The sequence below is a fragment of the Rhinatrema bivittatum genome, chromosome 7, assembly GCF_901001135.1.
Source record: "Rhinatrema bivittatum chromosome 7, aRhiBiv1.1, whole genome shotgun sequence".
In the NCBI taxonomy this organism is placed as follows: Eukaryota; Metazoa; Chordata; class Amphibia; order Gymnophiona; family Rhinatrematidae; genus Rhinatrema; species Rhinatrema bivittatum.
In genome coordinates, this window is record NC_042621.1 from 261,543,629 (window position 1) to 261,563,725 (window position 20,097).

Below are 20,097 nucleotides of genomic sequence, written 5' to 3' on the forward strand. Positions count from 1 at the left end.
GGTCAAAGTTGCAATCAACAGGGAAAGAGAACTTGGAAGCTTGCAACAAGCTGGAAAGAAGATAAGGCAGGAAATAAATATAAAGTGTTACCATAGAGTTTCTATTGCACTATCACCTTTGCAATTTCCAACATTTGTTTAGCGGCATCCAAAAAAGCTTGGGGTTCTTCACACAACTGGGGCAACCGTAGAGAAGAAAAACAATCTTCTCTGGTGCCAGGAGAAGAAGTCTCAGCAGAATATAGTTTATTATAAAATTAAAAAATAAAGTTTTATCATTGCTGGAATAGCTTATGTGACACCTTCATACTGAATGCGAGTGACGAGAGATTTTGGCATTGTATTTTTTACCAATTTAGCCAACATTTTACCACTCTTGTCCCCACCTTGATAACGATAATGGAAAATGCTTTTCGTGCCTGATAGTTCAAGAAAGCATTTAGTTCAGCTCTCACAGATGCAATTTGCTGTTTTAGATCACCAGATAAAAGGGAGGTATGTGTGTGTGTGCCTAAGAGTAGCCAGTTGGGAGTAAAGGGACAAAACCCTCTGGTTCCTTTTCTTATGAAGATGGGCTTGGTAAGAGATAATGTGGCCACACAAAACAGATTTTGCAGCATTAAAAAAAAAAAACAACAAAAAAACCCAATAGAACTCACGCCAGTTGAATTCAAATCAAAATACTCCTGGTCATTTGTTACGCAAATAAGTGACAAATTCCTTATCCTCAAATAGAGGTGACATTTTCCATAAAGGAGGACTCTTTTTCCCCCTAAAAAAGGTAATTGCACTTGGGCCATAGAATGATCTGAAAAAGCTATTTCAATGATATCTGCATCCAATAATTCTATGAACAAGGATTAGGACATTAAAATGTAGTCTAAGCGGGAATATACATTGTGAATATGAGAATGAAAAGTACATTTAGCATCTTTCATATGTCTGAGTCTCTATGCATCAATCAGACACAATTCAGAACATAAAAACCCAACTCCTATCTGTGCCTGATTTTTCCTGGGAGTTCTAGATGGGCGACACTCAATCAGTTGCTCATCCATGATATTGAAATCCCCACCCAAAACTACTAAATAACTTACTCATTGGACAAGTTTGGAGACTAGTGCAGTGAAAAAGCCATGTGAGTACTGATTAGGGGCATAAATATTGGCCAGTATTATTTTAGTACCAAAAATAGAACCTAATACTAAGCTATATCGGCCTTCCACATCAGAAAATTGTTGCTCAAAAACAAACGGTGTATTCTTAGTCACCAGAATTGCAACTCCTCTTTGCCTATCAGATTGTTTAACAGACCCAGACAGTTTTAGCCAAGCAATCGCTGTTCGGTGGTCCTGGCCAGGGTCGGGAGGATTCCTGCCCAGCCCGTACACAACCTGTCTGGTGGGAGTCATCTTCAGTTCTGTACACCTGGTTTCAAGATCCAGGTTGGAAGTTCTGACTGCCCGCCCTTCCTCTCTGCTGGGAGCACTGAGAATCCTGCTCCAAGGGATCCCTCCCATCAGGGAGTCAAAGGAAAGAACAAGGAGTGCATAAGAAGGTTTGAATCATCAAACAGTGAGTAAAGGCAAAGCCTTCAAAAGGACACCCAACCGCTGATTCTTCAGCCCCTGCGGGGAGAGAGAGAGATTTCTCTTTCTGTGCAGAGAGAGGAATAACGTATTTTTGCCAGTTGGAAGGGGTATTTCTGCCCATTCAAAGGACAACCTGCCCACCCGGGGAGCCTCTTCTTCCAAGCCCTTGGATGGTAGGAACTGCCCTGGCCAGTCGGAGATATTCCTGCACAGATTGGGGAGGCCACGGTAACAGACTATGTCATTGTGCTGCTGCGGATCAAAGAGTTGTGCCATTTCCCAATTATTGTCTTCAGTGAAGAATTATTTTTAGGTCACTAACACAGTGACTCCAGCACGGTTATTTGGCACTCAGTGCACAGCAAATAAGAAAAAAACACCCTTCTCCCAGGGATACCTAACGAGAATTAGCCACTCCGCACTGGGGACCGAGAGGACTCCTTTCATCCCCCCGTCTATCGAACCGACATCCTGGGAAGGAAGGGAGACGGTACAGCTAGCCTGGGTTCCTGCCCTGAAGAGTTACAAATAAGTCTATGTGCCTATCCATACCGGACTTGTACATTAAGGAGGGGTTGCACAAGGTAGTCAGCATTTTCTTTCTTTTTACAGGAGAATGAATCCCATCAATATTAAGTGAGCATATATGGTTAGCCATTATCCAAGAAACATACATCCAAACTGCAAAATTCAGGAGGGGCTCCCCAGCCTAAACCCCACCCAGAGACACCACTGCAAAACTGTAAAAGTGCTGCAAAGTTTCACTAAAGATCACATCAAAAGTTTGCTCACTCATAGGGAACCAGACATACATCACACATTCGTACATATATACAAACCCTTCCCACTCTCCAAACATCCCTCAACAACAATAGTAGCTCTTACCCCCCCCCCCCCCCCCCCAAAAAAAAGCACACAAACCAAGGCTATCATGGGTTCTTGCATCTTCAGCCCCATCTGGTAGGAGAACTCACAAAGTTCAGGGGAACACTCTGGGAATCAGCGGCTATCATACCAAGCCAACCAGTGCTATGATGGAATCATGAAGTCTGTCCCATGAGTCTCTATTAACCACATAAGACAGCAGCTAGGATAATTTTGAAACTCATGTCCAAAGGAGGATGTTAAAAATCGCATCTTCAAAGCTGTGCGGTGAAAGCTTTCACCTCTTCATTTTCCGTAAAAATGTGTTACCGCCTTCATGAAAAATCTTTAATTGAGCCGGGTATTGTAAAGAAAATGTAATGTTCTTGCAAAACAGCTGTTGACAATATGGAAATATTTCTTTGTGTTTAGCCAGGACTTTCATAGAAAAATCTGGAAAAATAAGCAATTTCGCAGATTCGTAAGAAATATCGTTCTTCTTCTTATACGCGCTTAATGTTTTCATCTTGTCCGTGAAGTTTAGGAAACGAATAACCACTTGCCTGGGTCGAACGGCAGCATCCAGGAAGGGGCCCACACGATGGGCGCATTCCACCAAAAATGGGTGATTGCTCATCTCCAGGCCCAAACAACTCCAGCAGGCCTACTGCACACCACGTTTTGCAAAAGGGTCTCCTTGCAAAGATTCTGGCAGCCCCAGAATGCGTATGTTATTTATTCTGCTCCAGTTTTCAAGATCGTCAATCTTATCCTCTAACCACTGGCTCTGTTTTTGAAGCTGGAGAACCGATGAATCAACCATGCTGAGGCGCTCCGAATGCTGTCACAGTATAATCCAACATGGTAATACTGCTCGAATTTTTGCTCAAACTTCTCATGCAGCTCGTCCAGAGAAGATTGAATTTTTTGGAGCTGATCATTTCCTGCAGCCAATACTGCACAAGTCAATTCCTTCAGAGACGCCTCCGATATTCCTTCAAACGCACTAGCACCTTCTGAGACCATCTTAGCGGATGGTGTAGCTTTCCGTGTGCAAGTACATTTCTGTTGCCTAACATTTCCTGAGATAACCGAATCACAAAATTGTCCATGTGAAAGCAGCGCAGTATAAAATGATAAGTAGGGTGCACTGTGGTCCAAAACATTGAAAAAATTCAAGATTTTAGCACTGAGTTCCCAGAAGCACAAGCAGTGGTCATCACCAGAAGTCAAAAGCAGATGTATGATGATTTCTTCTAGAAGTTTTTCACACATTTTTATCCCCTGATACCCCCTGTGGTCTCAGCCTCCCCCTCCCCCTCCTCCCCACTTGGTCATGCCTGGGTGGCCAGGAACCTCTTGCCTGTGGCAGGATTGGAGGGATTCCTCCGTGCATTCTCAATACCATTGGTTAATCAGTAGGGGCCCTGTTACAGGTTCACTGTGCAGGTGTGGTAAAACACAAGGACACAAAGGTACATTGTCCTGAGGGTTCCCTTGATGATGGTATCCACTACTCAAAACAGAAACTAGACCGGTGTCCTGCAGGTAACTCTCTGCAGTATCCGCTGCCCTGAACATAAATAAAGTCAGTATCCTGTAGGCTTTCTTCCTGACAGGATCTGCTACTCAAGAAAACAAAGCCACTAGGGATGTGAATCGTTTTTCAACGATTAAAATTATCGTCCGATAATGTTTATATCGTCTTAAATCGTTATAGAACATGATACAATAGAAATTCTAACGATTTATCGTTAAAAATCGTTAAATCGTGTTAGTGCGCACTAACGGGAGTTAGTGCGCACTAACTCCCCATTAGTGCGCACTAACTCGATTTAGTGCGCACTAACTGAAAATGATACAAATAAACACTTTCCAGGTCACTGAAGGTCAGTTAGGAATGAATATGTGTTCCTATTGGCTGGCTGCCCTCTTATCTATTGATGTTACCAAGGTTACCACTGAGGTGATGGTTGGGGGGATGGGAAATGGAACTGGAAACTAACGAACACCAACAGAAAATGAAACAAAGTGTTCACACTTCCCAGGTCAGTAAAGGTCACTTAGGAATGAATATGTATGTATGTATTCCTATTGGCTGGCTGTGCTCTTATCTATTGAATTTACCAAGGCTAACACTGAGGTAATGGTTGGAGGGATGTGAAATGGAAACAGTTGGAAGCTTGACAAAAAAAGTAATGTAATGATCAGCACTCACGTGACTAGAACTTGTTTGTTTATTATTTTTGTTAGCAGGCACCTGAAATGCTAGTGCATGTTGAATTTGCCAATCACTGTGCATTTTAGAAAGGTGGTCCTGGCTGGAACTGTACACAGTTCAAATATATGTAATTGATTGTTGGTAAGTGTATTTTTTAAGTAGCCACACTGGCACAAGTATGTTTACTTTTCCTCCTACTTAACTCACTAGCTCAGCTTTGTAAGAAGGGCTTCTCTGCTTGTGTGTTGTTTTTGTTTGGTGTGAGGAGAGCAGAAACATCAGATCTTTATTCAATCTACTACAGTCATCTCTTACAGTGCCCTATCCCTATTAATACCAGGAGTGTTGTGATCTTCCTGCACACAGTGCCCTAACCCTGATACCAGTCTGAGACAGCTCCCTCCCTGCATTACTAGTGAGAAGCTGGCTTCACAGACAGGGGGGAGCTGCCTGACCCTCACTCCTGACTTCCCCCATGTCCCAGCTAGTGAATGGTGTGTGGGTGAGGGGGGGGGGAGGATGGTGAAGTCTGAGACAGCTCCCTCCCTGCATTACTAGTGAGAGGCTGGCTTCACAGACAGGGGGGAGCTGCCTGACCCTCACTCCTGACTTCCCCCATGTCCCAGCTAGTGAATGGTGTGTGGGTGAGGGGGGGGGGGAGGAGGATGGTGAAGTCTGAGACAGCTCCCTCCCTGCATTACTAGTGAGAGGCTGGCTTCACAGACAGGGGGGAGCTGCCTGACCCTCACTCCTGACTTCCCCCATGTCCCAGCTAGTGAATGGTGTGTGGGTGAGGGGGGGGGGGGGGAGGATGGTGAAGTCTGAGACAGCTCCCTCCCTGCATTACTAGTGAGAGGCTGGCTTCACAGACAGGGGGGAGCTGCCTGACCCTCAGTCCTGACTTCCCCCATGTCCCAGCTAGTGAATGGTGTGTGGGTGAGGGGGTGGGGGGAGGATGGTGAAGTCTGAGACAGCTCCCTCCCTGCATTACTAGTGAGAGGCTGGCTTCACAGACAGGGGGGAGCTGCCTGACCCTCACTCCTGACTTCCCCCATGTCCCAGCTAGTGAATGGTGTGTGGGTGAGGGGGGGGGAGGAGGATGGTGAAGTCTGAGACAGCTCCCTCCCTGCATTACTAGTGAGAGGCTGGCTTCACAGACAGGGGGGAGCTGCCTGACCCTCACTCCTGACTTCCCCCATGTCCCAGCTAGTGAATGGTGTGTGGGTGGGGGGGGGGGGGAGGATGGTGAAGTCTGAGACAGCTCCCTCCCTGCATTACTAGTGAGAGGCTGGCTTCACAGACAGGGGGGAGCTGCCTGACCCTCACTCCTGACTTCCCCCATGTCCCAGCTAGTGAATGGTGTGTGGGTGAGGGGGGGGGGGGAGGAGGATGGTGAAGTCTGAGACAGCTCCCTCCCTGCATTACTAGTGAGAGGCTGGCTTCACAGACAGGGGGGAGCTGCCTGACCCTCACTCAAGCAGAGAAGCCCTTCTTACAAAGCTGAGCTAGTGAGTTAAGTAGGAGGAAAAGTAAACATACTTGTGCCAGTGTGGCTACTTAAAAAATACACTTACCAACAATCAATTACATATATTTGAACTGTGTACAGTTCCAGCCAGGACCACCTTTCTAAAATGCACAGTGATTGGCAAATTTAACATGCACTAGCATTTCAGGTGCCTGCTAACAAAAATAATAAACAAAGAAGTTCTAGTCACGTGAGTGCTGATCATCACATGTCAAGCTTCCAACTGTTTCCATTTCACATCCCCCCAACCATTACCTCAGTGGTAACCTTGGTAAAATCAATAGATAAGAGCACAGCCAGCCAATAGGAATACATATTCATTCCTAAGTGACCTTTACTGACCTGGGAAGTGTGAACACTTTGTTTCATTTTCTGTTGGTGTTCATGAGTTTCCAGTTCCATTTCCCATCCCCCCAACCATCACCTCAGTGGAAACCTTGGTAACATCAATAGATAAGAGGGCTGCCAGCCAATAGGAACACATATTCATTCCTAACTGACCTTCAGTGACCTGGAAAGTGTCTATTTGTATCATTTTGAGTTAGTGCGCACTAATGGGGAGTTAGTGCGCACTAATCGGAAAAAACGATTTTTAACGATTTTTCAATGAAATAATCGTGCCAAACACGATTTTCTTCTCCTGCCACACGATTTCTATCGTTAAGACGATATGGAAAACGATTCACATCCCTAAAAGCCACACTTGCATATACTCACACTGAATTAGCACAACTGTAGATACCGAAATAAAGTGTGTTTATTATTAATGCTAGATTACACTCCAGAAAACAATGCAGAAAAGTTAATGCACAGAGAGGCCGATACAGTACAGTGCGCTCTGATGGAGCGCACTGTTAGCCTGCTCTTGGACGCACATTTTCCCTTACCCCTCATTCAGTAAGGGGAGGAAAACGCGCGTCCAACCCGCAGCACCTAATAGTGCCCTCAACATGCAAATGCATGTTGATGGCCCTATTAGGTATGCGCGCAGGATACAGAAAGTAAAATGTGCAGCCAAGCCGCACATTTTACTTTCAGAAATTAGCGCTGACCCAAAGGTCGGCGCTAATTTCTTCTGGCGCCTGGAAAGTGCACAGAAAAGCAGTAAAAACTGCTTTTCTGTGCACCCTCCGACTTAATATCAGTGATATTAAGTCAGAGGTCCCGAAAAGTAAAAAAAGTAAAAAATAAAAAAATAAAAAAAAATTTGAATTCGGCCTGCGGCTGTCGGGCCGAAAACCGGACTGTCAATTTTGCCGGTGTCCGGTTTCCGAGTCCGTGGCTGTCAGCGGGCTCGAGAACAGACACTGGCAAAATTGAGCGTCGGCTGTCAAACCCGCTGACAGCCGCCGCTCCTGTCAAAAAGGAGGCGCTAGGGACGCGCTAGTGTCCCTAGCACCTCCTTTTACCTGGATCTACCGCGTCACCTAATTTAAATAGAGATTCGAGCGCACCAGCGAAGGGCTGGTGCGTGCGCCAGGAGAGCGGGCGTTCGTCTGCTCTCCCGCGGACTTTACTGTATCGGTCCGTAAGGATGCGGCAAAATAGCGGGTTACAAAGGAGATAATCGGAGCGCGCGTCACAGTATCGGGAGGGAATAGCTAATTCCTTCACTAAATAGCTAATTCGTTCATTTACATATGATATACATGCTGGGTGCGGAAAGGGTTATGCGTTGGTTTCAAGAAGCGCTAAGGACGCGTGAAACTGGAGACTGTATCGCAGGATCGCTTTACGCGTCCCAATTGTGCGCCCACAGCGAGTTGCAGACGAAGAATCTCCAACCGCACTTTACAGTATAGACCTGATAGTAATCTGGTTTATCTAGTCTGCCCAGTTATTCCTGTCTACATTATCAGGATATATACTAGTTGCCTGCACTACAGTATGACCAGCAGTAGCATATTGCTTCTTATCCAGGACATTTGTATGCCGCCATATTAGGCAGATAAGCATACAATATCCCCCATTTAGTTCACACCCAGCAGATCTCCTTTCCCATCTCTATTCACAAAGTTTTGTAATAATCTAAATAGCTACTACCAATGCCAGTGGGGCTATTGTCAAAACATCCAGCTTCCTAGGAACCCTGGGTACCGTGGCAGACAGACCTAGCTACCTGAGTGCCTGTATTTGTTAGGGCTTCTAGTTATTACTGTATTTGCAGGCTGCCAGACAGACGCAGCTGCTATATGATGTCATCACAGGTTGCCAGACAGACCTGACTGCATGGTTGACTGCATTTCCAGTAGACCTTCTAATGTTTAACATTACCTACTTTGCCATTAGCTCTGGAACTCCCAACACTAGTTACTGAATTGTGAGAGTAGGCACTTTAAATATTTAAACAGATGCTGCTAGGTTGTTCACAAGGTTCCTCTGCACTTAGCCCATGCCCTCTTAAGGTTTGCTGCTTCCACCGGCTGCTGCAGGAGGGCACTCCATGCATCTACCATCTTTTCTGTGATACAAGATTTCCTCACACAATCAAAGATGATCAAGAATCAATGGTAACGCTGACAGCACTTCATGGATAAAGGAGGGCTTGTAATGCAGTTAGAATCTTATCTACTGTTATATCTTAGGTGGCATTTTCTTAGAAGAGCACCCTTAGCTAGTCATGGGATGGTCTTGCTAAATTAATTCAGAATACTTGCCTTTTAATAATGATGCATTTATTCCTAATGCTCAATAGTCAACAGTTACTCAACATAGTACATGCTTAATCTGCACAGAATTGCATTACACCAACTGAGTATTGCTGTAAGGGCAGAATTCCCAGAGGTTTAAGAATTTTAAAAGAACCTACACCTTATGTAGAAGACCAACAATTTGTACAAAAGTGGAATGCAATTCCTAATAAGGGCTCCTTAGAACAGTGCAAAGCAATGTTGGTCAACAAAACACAGCAATGATCAAGACACATCCATGACAAGATCCAAGTTATTTTGATGCCCACAAGATAAGTAACAGTGCACACTTGTTTTGATAGAGCAAACCCTTGAGTGATACACAGTAGTCTCTTTAAATGACCCTTTCAATTACTTTTTTTTCACATAGATTGGACACACATGATAAACACATGGTTTCTCTTTATTTTTATTTAATGATTCACAGTTTGTGCTGTTAGAAGGGGGCAATGAATCCCCAAAAACAAGTATGACCAGAAAATGAGTCTAACAGTGTTATGAGCCCTCCTTTATCCACAAATGTCCACTTGAGATATGCACCTGTGAAAAGAAGTGAAGTGCTACCAGTGTTACCTTTTGCTCTTGAGTGGTATATTTTGGTGAGCCATTTGGTTCATTTCTTGTATTGGAAGTATTTTTATAAAATATTTCCTGACATTACTCCTAAGGTTGTCTCATTGGAGCCTCATTTCATGACCCTTTGCTCTGAAACTTCCTTTCCATTAAAAAAAAAAAAAATCTAACCTTGCATGCATTGCAATCTTTCTATCATATCACCTGTGTCTTTCCTTTTCTTATACTTATTTAGATCTTTAAATCTCATCTCATTGGGCTTTTGGTACAAATCTCACACCATTTTAGTCAGCCTTTTCTGGATTGCTCCATTCTATGTCCTTCCAGAGATATGGCCTCCAGAATTAGACACAATACTCCAGGCAAGGTTTCACCAATAACCTATACTACAGCTTTGTTCTATTAGTCATGCCTCTCCCTATGCAGCCTAAAACCTGTAACACCTTTTCCTCAGAGCTCACTGGCATTGGCTGCTGCTGAGGCCAGGCAAAACTCATCAGGGCCCTGATGTTTCTTCTGGAACGGGGGAAAGCAAATGCTTCTAGGCCCTTGAGGATCAGAACAACAATATAACAAATAAAAGTCTCCAATCACACATTGGTTGTTCCAGTCCAAGGAAAGTTGATGGAATCAAAATGCAAAAAGTAATTTGAATGAGAGAGATGCTCTTTTCTGAAATTATAGTCAAAGAAAATGTAAGTTCCTGGGGTCCCTGTGGCCCCCTTGCCTCTAGGACTTCCCTAGGAGTAAGTGTGGGAATTCCCGTTACCGCTCCAGACTTTCTCCTGTATTTCTGAAGCTGCCAAGGATGACTCTCCACTTCTCAGATTAGGAAGGAAGAACTTTTTGAGATGTAGACTCAATTGTACAGTTTTGGCTCACAGGGCTAGTAGACCTTTTTCGTTCTTCTCCTGGAGCTGGAACGCTAACCTTGTTCCACTTCAGTTCCATTCTTCCTTCTCTAGAGCAAGCGAGACTCAAGCTGCCTCTCTCTCTTTCAGAACTCTGTTTAACTCTCTTTAAGCCCTAGCAGTTCCACTTTAAATACTACGGGAAACCAGCAAAACATCTTCCATGTAGGATGACTTATGTAAATAATAAAAAACTCTCCTTGCTACACTGTAAACCATGGTGGTAGTAGAGGAGGGGATCTGAGTGTGTAAAAAATGTAATGACTTCCACGCCTCTCCACACCCCCCCCCCCCCCCCCACTCTGCCTAGTGCTCACTCATGTTAACCTCGGGCCCCATCCAATACTCGATCCTGGTTTCATGGGCATGAGGCTTGTGACAAGTCTTGCATTCCAGTACTGCACCAGATCCAGCCTAAAAACAGCCCTGTTACCTCTGGGCTGTTAACTAAAAAAAAAAAAAAAAAGCTACACTAGGGAATTAAATATCAATGGGGAGGGGGCGTTTGCAGGGGAAGGTGAATGTCCAGGGGACAGGAGATGAGGGATTAGAGGAATGGGGAAAGCACATGTTACAGCAACTCTGTAACATGGGGAGAGGAACTAGAACACAGTTCTATTCTTCACCCTGTATACATTTCTGACCTTAGTTAATGATTCTATTTAGGGTTGGATTATCCAATTAAAAATCAAACAAACCAAAAACAAAACACACAAAGCTGTTGCTTTGCTAGGACATTCCTTGCAACTGTAAAGTGGAGCTCTAGCACCACCTACCGAGCACAAGGGAGGATTCAGGAGTGATGGACTTTATTTTAATTGCTCTTAAGGAGGCTGGTTTGTTTTCCTTTTTAAATATCTAATTCATATTTCTCTCTTCTTCAAGCATAGAATGCAGCCACAGTTACTCTTTCTTCTATGACTTCATGTTCTATCTGGCCCATGCCAAGAAGGTATTTTTGGCCTTGCTAACTCCTCTTCTTACATTTCACATCATAATTTAGAACTCCCTTCTTTGGGCCTCAAGTGCAAGATAGAGCTTTCGAGTGCCGACACGTACTTCTGTATTTACTTTACTGTGTCTATTTATTTATTGAACTCTTATATACTGACATTAGTTTACACATCACATCGGTTTACATTATAACAATAGAACTGAGGAGGGAAATTACATTATAACACATCAGGTAACCAGGAGCTAACAAGGAGGGACACTCCGGGGACAGAGAGGGAGAAGGGGATGCAGGAACCAAAACATACAAAGCTATCGAGGAAACATTAACTAAAACTATTTACGTTGCTGAGGAAACATGTGAGGAACATGTTGAATTATTAATACTGGAGAGGTAGACTGGGGGTGAGGAGGGGGGAAGGTAGCGTGTGTGGTGTTAGATGGAATGCGTGTTATTGGTAGGCTTGTTTGAAAAGCCAGGTTTTCAGCTTTTTTTTTTAAGTTAATAGTGTTGAGCTCTAGCCTTAGGTCTAGGGGCATAGTGTTCCATAAGGAAGGACCGGCAATGGAGAAAGCACGTGCTCGTGTCGAGGCAAGGTTAACGAATTTGGGTGAGGTTGATGGTAGAGTGCCATTATTGGCTGATTGTGTGGATCTTCGGTGGGGGGGGGGGGGGGTTAAAGTGGAAGGATGTGTTGAACCAGTTTATGTTTTGGTTGTATATGGTTTTGCGGATTAGAGTAAGACTCTTAAGTTGTATTCTGAGGTGTATTGGAAGCCAGTGTAGGTTTTTTAGTATGGGGGAGATGTGTTTATTTCTTCTGGTGTTTGTATTCTAGCGGAGGCATTTTGGAGCATTTGTAGGGGCTTGAAGGACATAGCTGGGAGTCCCAAGAGTAAGGAGTTGCAATAGTTTAACTTGGATAGGATTAGGGCCTGTAGTACTGTTCGAAAGTAGTTTAGATGCAGGAGGGGTCTTAGCTTTTTTAGGACTTGTAGTTTATAGAAGCCATCTTTTATGATTGAGTTAATGAATTTCTTAAGGTTTAATTCATTGTCTATTGTGACACCCAAGTTTCTTACTTCTTATGAAATAGGTGGTTGGTTTTGCTGGGGGGAGGAAATAGGGGGGAATATGTCGTTGGATCTATGGTTTAATAGCAGCTCTGTTTTGTCGGTATTGAGTGCAAGGTTCATTTGATTGAGGAGTTGTTTAATTGAAGTGAGGTGATTGTCCCAGAGACGGAGGGAATTGGTAATGGATTCAGAGATGGGGATGAGGATTTGGACGTCATCCGCATAAATGAAGAAGGTTAGGCCTAGATCTGTTAGGAGTTTACATTGGGGGAGCATGTATATATTGAAAAGGGTAGAGGATAGAGAGGATCCTTGTGGTACACCTTGGGTTATTTTGATGGACTGATTCAATTTTGCCAATTTTGACTTTATATTGTCTGTTCTCTAGGTAAGAAATAACCCATTGTAATGCGATGCCAGAAAGACCGATTTCCATTAGGCGGTTGATAAGGATGTTGGGATTAACGGTATTGAAGGCCGCTGAGATGTCCAACATGGCTAGGATGAAGGATTGGCCCTTATCTAGTCCTTTGAGGATGGTATCAGTGAGGGAAAGTGTTTCTGTGCTGCAGAATTTGTAGAAGCCAAATTGGGAGGGGTGTAGCTTTTCCTTCAAGCCTTCCCTTAATTTCTAATACGTCAATATGCCACTCAACCAGACTCCGCTTACCTGACTAGACACTCCCGCCTAGTCTCAGCATATAGTTTCCGCCGTTATAGTTTCCTCCCAGTTATGCTGTCCTTTTGCTTCCTGGCTACTCTAGCCCCCCCCCCCCAAGTTCTTTCTCCTCGTTATATGTAACTTTTTGCTCTTTGCCCTCTTGTTTTTATGGTTAATTATTTAGACCCTATGTTCCATGTAAACCAATTGATATGATTCTTTTTTTCATGAAATTCGGTATAGAAAAGTGTTAAATAAATTATATTTTTCGAGGTGATCTATAAGTTGGTTTACTATTTTTTCTAGTATTTTTGCGAGGAAGGGGAGGATGGATATGAGTGAAGTTGTTTAGCTCTGTGGGTTTAGTTGTTTTTGGGTTTTTTTTAAGATGGGATTGACTATGGCTTCCTTTATGTTATTGGGTACATGTCCTTGAGATAGGGATGAGTTTATGATGTCTGTTATGGGTTTGGCTATGATGTCGGGGATAGATTTTAGGTGTTTCGTTGGGATTGCGTCAGCTGGATAGGAGGCAGGGTTGATTTTTCTGATGAGTGATTCCATTTCTGAGGATGAGATTATTTTGAATTCATTGAGGGCAGCATCTGGGATTTTAGGTGGGGTGATTTTGGTTGTTGTGGGGGCAGGGGGGGGGGAGTTTGGCCATTATGTTATTTACTTTGTCTTTGAAAAAGTGGGCTAGTTCGTTGCATTTTGTTTTAGTCTCAAAGTCAGAAGAGATAGGTGGGGACATTTTTGTGAGTTTGGTGACGTATGAAAATAGGGTTTTAGGGTTAGATTGGAACTCGTGTATTTTCTTTGAGTAATAGTTGCATTTTGATTTGAGGATTGCTGTTTGGTAGTTGTGGAGACTGTTTCTATAATTGGTCAGAAGGTTACGGGCGTGGGAGTTTCGCCACTTTTTTTCGAAGGTTTTGTTTGAGTTTTTTTAGTTCTGGAGAGTACCAGGGGTTTTTATTATTCTTGGATGGGATTTGTTTCTTTGGTTATTAGTGGGCATATTTGGTTAGCAATGTCACTTGTGATGGGAGTTTCATGTGGCGAGGGCAGAATTGGTGTGTGTTAGGTCTAATTTGTTTAAGGCGGGGGTGGGGGGGAGTGCTGCAATCAGGTCGTCAGATTTACAAGGTTTCCTGAATTGAATGGTGGGATTGTGGTCAGGTGATGGGTAGGAGGGAGTGTTTATGGAGAAGATTTAATGGATTAGCGAGTGGTCTGACCAGGGGACAGGGGTACAGGATGGGGGTTTTGGGGTTTGTATAAGGGTATTTATGAATATAAGGTCTAAGGAGTGCTCAGCTTTGTCTGTGGGGGAGTTAATGATTTGGTTGAAACCTACGGCTGATATGGTGTTGAGGATAGTTTCACAGGCGGGGGTTATGTGGATAGAGTCAACGTGTAGGTTGAAGTCTAGGATGATGGCAGGGTTGTTTATGCTGATATTTTCCGTGATGAATTCTATAAGAGGGGAAGCATCATGCTCTACGATAGCTGGTGGAGTGTAAACTAGGCAGATTTGGAGTTGATTGGATTTGAGGAAAGCGATTTCATAGTTGGGGGCTGTGTGAGTGGCGATTAGTTTGATGTTAAGTTCTTTTTTTGAGGCTAGTAGGAGGCCGCCTCCTCTTTTTTTGATTCTGGGAATGGAGATGTCATAAAGGTGGTGGGGGAGTTGGTTTATTATTACTAAGTCAGTTGGCTTGAGCCATGTTTCTGTTACAGCGCAAATGTCAGGGTTGTGGTCAGTTAGGATGTCATGAAGGATTGGAGGTTTTTTCATCAAGGATTGGGCGTTGAATAGTATGAGAGAGAATAAAGAAAGGCCGAGTAATTGAGACATGGGGGAGATAACGATTGGGATTAGGGATTTGGGGTGAATGGCATTTCTTTTGTGGTAAAGGTTCCTGTATGCAATGGAACTGTAACAGAGCTTGAAGTAGCAAACTGGGCAGACTGGATGGGCCAGTTGGACTTTATCTGTCATCTACTACCTTGTTAGATACTGCTTTTAAATCCTAAATACTTCTGTATAATACACTTCTTACAGATTCTTGTTTGTTCTCTAATTTTGCCTTGACTGTAAGCTCCGTGGAGCAGGGACCGTCTCTTGTGTCTCTCTGTACAGTGCTGCATATGCCTAGCAGTGCTTTAGAAATGATAAAACGCTAGTAATAGTGCTATACTAGGCCCACCGGACTCTGATGAAGGCAGCATAGCTCTTCAAGGCTAGTCACAGAGGTGTTGTATTAGTCCAAGGAAAAGGGTCTCCTCTACAACTTGTTTGCTGACCTTTACTTTTAGGGGGCAGGCAAAAAAAAAAAAAAATGTAACCGGATATCCACCTTCAGCTCCGGAGGATAAAGGACTTGTGAGGAAACCGGCTTAGGCCATTTGTCATCAAAGGAAGAGGGGAAATGATGGCAGATGAGGACCGCAAGGCCCATCCCATTTGCTCATTCTCGATGCAATGCCACAAAGTCTCCCCAAACTCAGGCTTTGTCCTCACAGCTAGGAACCTCTGTGCTTAGCCCATGCTGAATTTGGTTACGGTTTTCCCGTCTCTACCACCTCCATCGAGGATCCAGCGTGAGTTCCTGGCAGCAGCCCCTGCTCTATCAGAGCATCTCGCTCATTGACACACAGCCAGCAAGACGGCATTCATAAGACCTTAGCAGCACGTGACACAGACTGGCTCTCTCAGGAAAGCAGGGAGCAGTTGAACTAATCCATGACTATTTGAAATAAAAGTCTCTGGCATGATTTGGCACCGATAACATCTGTTACCTTCACAGCAAACATGCTTCTACACTAAGGGGGTTTAGATTGTGAATTCTTATGTTCATCAATTTTTTTTTTTTTTATTTTTTTTTTTACTGACCTAGACATTTCCTCTTGGTCCGTTCTGATTTCAACTCAATCTGGTTCTGAGCCAGCCTTTTCTGGGTTGCAACACTATGAGTCTTCATTCCCAAGTACCCAGGGCCGTTTCCCTTATTTTTTTCCCTCCCAGCCTAGCCCAGTCATTGCAGTTATGATAGCAAGGGGCCACAGCCCACAGCTTCCCTCTGGAACCCAGCACACGTGCACCCCGTGTTTGACCAGTAGATGGCACCCTCGTGCACAGCCTATGACTCCCTCCAATCCTGCCTGGCCCAGTGAATGAAATCCAGGGCCAAGAGCCAAGCTCAACTCTGCCACACTGCAGGATACAACGCTAACCCTGAACCATGGGGCTGGGACTCTTACCCAGTTTTCTGAAGCTGTGACAATGCTCGGTGCCAGCAATAAGCGTCTAAAGGGAGGGGGAAGTGACTCCACAGTATGCAGAGCTGTCACTGGTGGCAGAGAGGAGCAGGCAAGAGATCAAAGGTCCCCCAGATTCCCCAAGATAACTGAATAGATTATCAGTTAAAGACCAATGACGACAAGCTGAAGAGAAGAATGACAATTCTTTATTGATAAATATTCATAATCTATATATGTACACAAATATATTTTAAAGGAATGTTAATAAAAATTAAAAAATGGACAGTTGAATCAAGGTGACTGCTTATATCTTACTTCTGAAATAAGCAGTGAAAGTAGAGGCCCACAGCAGTGCCAGGTGAGATGTCTAGAGGGATCCTGAGGTCTGTCCATTCCATGCCCAGCCTGTGGATGTCAGTGCTAGCAGAGAGGTATGGATTACATTACAGCTAAGCTGCTGACAAAGGAAGCATCACTGACCCAGCAGGGGGACTATCTCACTGCAGTTTAAAGGAATTCTGATCTTGTTCATTCACATACACTTAAAAGTCAAGGCTAGCAGTACACACACACACACACATACACCCCTCACTGTCCAGGGCACTCTTCCCTCTCATACATGCACCTGGAGGACCATAGGGCATCCATCTGCATACCCCCTCCCCCCCTTTGGGGATTTTTTTGAGAGCTATCTCCCTCACACACCACCTCTCATGTGGGTGGAGCTTCCTGAGCAGTCCAACCCTCTTCTCTCACACACACACACACACACACACACACACACTCTTTCTCCAATACCTCAGCAGAGTCCGCCTCTCACATGTCCCAAGGAGTGTGCATGCACAGCCCTAGGGTGCATGCTTTCCTTCTAGCATGCAGCTCTGATCACAGGGGAATCACCTTCACATCATGACACGTAGAAGGAGAAGTGAATGTTTAAAAAAAAAATAATAATTTGCAAAGTTCTTGTTTCTGAAACTTTGAAATAACCTGCATATATTTATTGCTTAATTGATAATTTTGGTTCCAGAGGCAAACATAGTATCTGGAGAGATGAAGAATATAGACATACAGATTCATTTGTATTGCTTTAAACTTATATTAAAACATTTTTCAATTAGGCACCTGCAGAAAAAGGCTAAGAGTTAGGAATTTTGTCCCAGGCACCCAAATACCTGAAATTCCTTGTTCCTTTGGGGCAAATCTTTTGAAGTTTCTAACTCAGACCAAGAATTCATAAATAAGAAATAAAAAAGTGCTGAGATGTCAGAGGGGACACCGGTTATCAACTCCTTACAGTTTGTGTGTCACAATAGCAAGAAACTGACAGCTATGTGCCAAATATCTGGCTTGAAGACCCGGATTTACAATCTCCAGGGTATCGCATGTGCCCAGGAGGGTGCTGGTACCAACCACCAAGGATGGGGCTGGCAGCAGGCAAATAAGATGTGGAAAAAGAAAACCAACTTGCTCTTTAGCTACACAGCAGTCTAGAAGATGTTTCCCATCATCTCCTCTGAGGTTCCAGTTTCTTAATAGCAGCAAAGCGTAGTGTGTACAAGACTCACTGGTCCCACAACTGCCAACCATCTCGTTGTCTTAAATCTAAAGTTCGTCCCCAGTCATTCTGCCTGAGCTTAACGTGTAATTCCTTACCATGTGCAAACAGCCTATGCTGGGAACACAAGAGGACAAGTCTGGAAGGAGCAAGGCTCTAGAACAGAACGGTACTGAGGTGCAATTAAAGACAGCACTCAATAGTCCGGCACCCTCTCTCCACTTTCCTTTCCCTGAAGTCTCCCAGTTGGTTCCTACAATCCCTCCCCCCCACACTTCCATGCCCTACCCTCTTCCCCCAAAGGAAGGAAATTTTGTGTTTTGGAGGCAGAAGATATTTTGCAAGGGCAGGGGTATGTGAAAACAAATCCCGACCCCTGCCGACGTGCTGGGATGTGGTCTCAGTTTTGCTGGCCCAGTGGCTGGTTGACAATCACTTGTATCACAAAGTCCTTCTGGATCTTTGACTCCTGCAGCTTCATTCTGTCCGTCAGCAGCTTCCCGGAGAAGAACCAGCGCTGCCAGCTGGGCTCGATGGCCTCCTCGACATGCAGCTGCTTCTTCAGCTGCCCAATAGTGTCTGCCATGCTGGCGCTCAGTTTCACATCCTTGCCGGTGGAGAGGCGCACCTTGAGCTGGAATTCCCGCCTGGTGGTGGGAGCGGGCTCCGGCATATCTGCGCCCTCCTCATCACTCCGCTCCAGGATTAGGTTCACCGGCGGCACCAGGCAGTACACAGGCAGCTGGTAGCGATTTCCCAGCTCATCAAAGCACTCTGTTAGTGACCCTGGAAGAAATGGAAAGAACATTTTTTTTTTAATTACTTGAATAAAAATGATATGTCCCTATGCAGATTAAAAAAATACAACCACCCCCCGAATCCAGGCTTGCATATCATTAACATAAAAGCTCAATATCTTAACAGCTGGGTCAGCGGAGAGATTGACAAGTCTAGTATCCTTTCTGGAAAAGCACATGTTACTCTCGAGACTATAAGAGGCACCATTCTGAGTTGGACCAAAGGTCCATCCAGCCCAGCATCCTGTGACAGTGGCCTAAACGAGTCATAAGCACCCGGCAGATCTATTCCTTGCTGCTCATTCCTAGGGATCAGCGTAGCTTTCCCAAGTCTACCTGGCTGATAATGGTTTATGAACTTTTCAAAACCCCTTTTAAACCTCACTATCGGGCCGATTCAGTAAAAATGCGGGAGAGCGAATGAACGCCCGCTCTCCCGGCGCGCGCACTGGCCACGTGCCAGTGCGCACGATTCAGTATGTAAATTAGGTGGTGCAGTAGAAACGGGGAAAAGGAGGCGCTAGGGACACTAGCGCGTCCCTAGTGCCTCCTTTTGACCCAGAGCGGCGGCTGTCAGCGGGTATGACAGCCGATGCTCAATTTTGCCGGAGTCGGTTCTCGAGCCCGCTGACAGCCACGGGCTCGGAAACCGGACCCTGGCAAAATTGAGCGTCCGGTTTTCGGCCGGACAGCCACCGGCCCAATTTAAATTTTTTTTTACTTTTTATACCCTTCGGGACCTCCAACTTAATATCGCCATGATATTAAGTCGGAGGGTGCACAGAAAAGCAGTTTTTACTGCTTTTCTGTGCACTTTCCCGGTGCCGGCAGAAACTAGCGCCGACATTTGGGAAGGCGCTAATTTCTGAAAGTAAAACGTGCGGCTTGGCTGCACATTTTACTTTCTGTATCGCGCGAGCATACCTAACAGGGCCATTCAACATGCATTTGCATGTTGAGGGCGCTATTAGGTTCGGCGGGTTGGACGCGCGTTTTCCTCCTCTTACTGAATAAGGGGTAAGGGAAAATGCACGTCCAAGTGCAGGTTAACAATGCGCTCCGTCGGAGCACACTGTACTATATTAGCCTGTATGCTAGATGCCTTGACCATATATCTTCTGGCACCAAAATCCATTCCAAATCCAATCTCTTTTGAGAGACAATTTTCCACTACCCACAGACTAATGTGTCCCCCCGCCCCAACAAACACACACGCATTCCCTTCTCCCTTCAAATATGAAAACCATCTGAGTCTCAGCTTCAGACAGAGGTTGGGGGGTGAAATTGGATCAGGTCTTCCAGCCTCTTGCTCCTTGGTCTGTTTCAGCCTCATATTCATTTATTTCATCCCTCACACCTCTCCTTCCCCCCTCCACCACCTGTTCAATTCTATTCCTCCCTCATGAT

General features: G+C 44.7%; 1 protein-coding gene across 1 annotated transcript in view; it reads right to left on the minus strand.

The window, feature by feature from the left end:
* Positions 1-16,519: 16,519 nt before the first annotated feature.
* UBTD1 (ubiquitin domain containing 1) overlaps positions 16,520-20,097 on the minus strand; it is an 88,862-nt gene continuing 85,284 nt past the window's right edge. Inside the window, exon 3 of the mRNA XM_029610158.1 lies at positions 16,520-18,679. Within this exon, the coding sequence (XP_029466018.1) occupies positions 18,294-18,679 (386 nt within the window). The 3' untranslated portion in view covers positions 16,520-18,293. The remainder of the gene's footprint in view (positions 18,680-20,097) is intronic.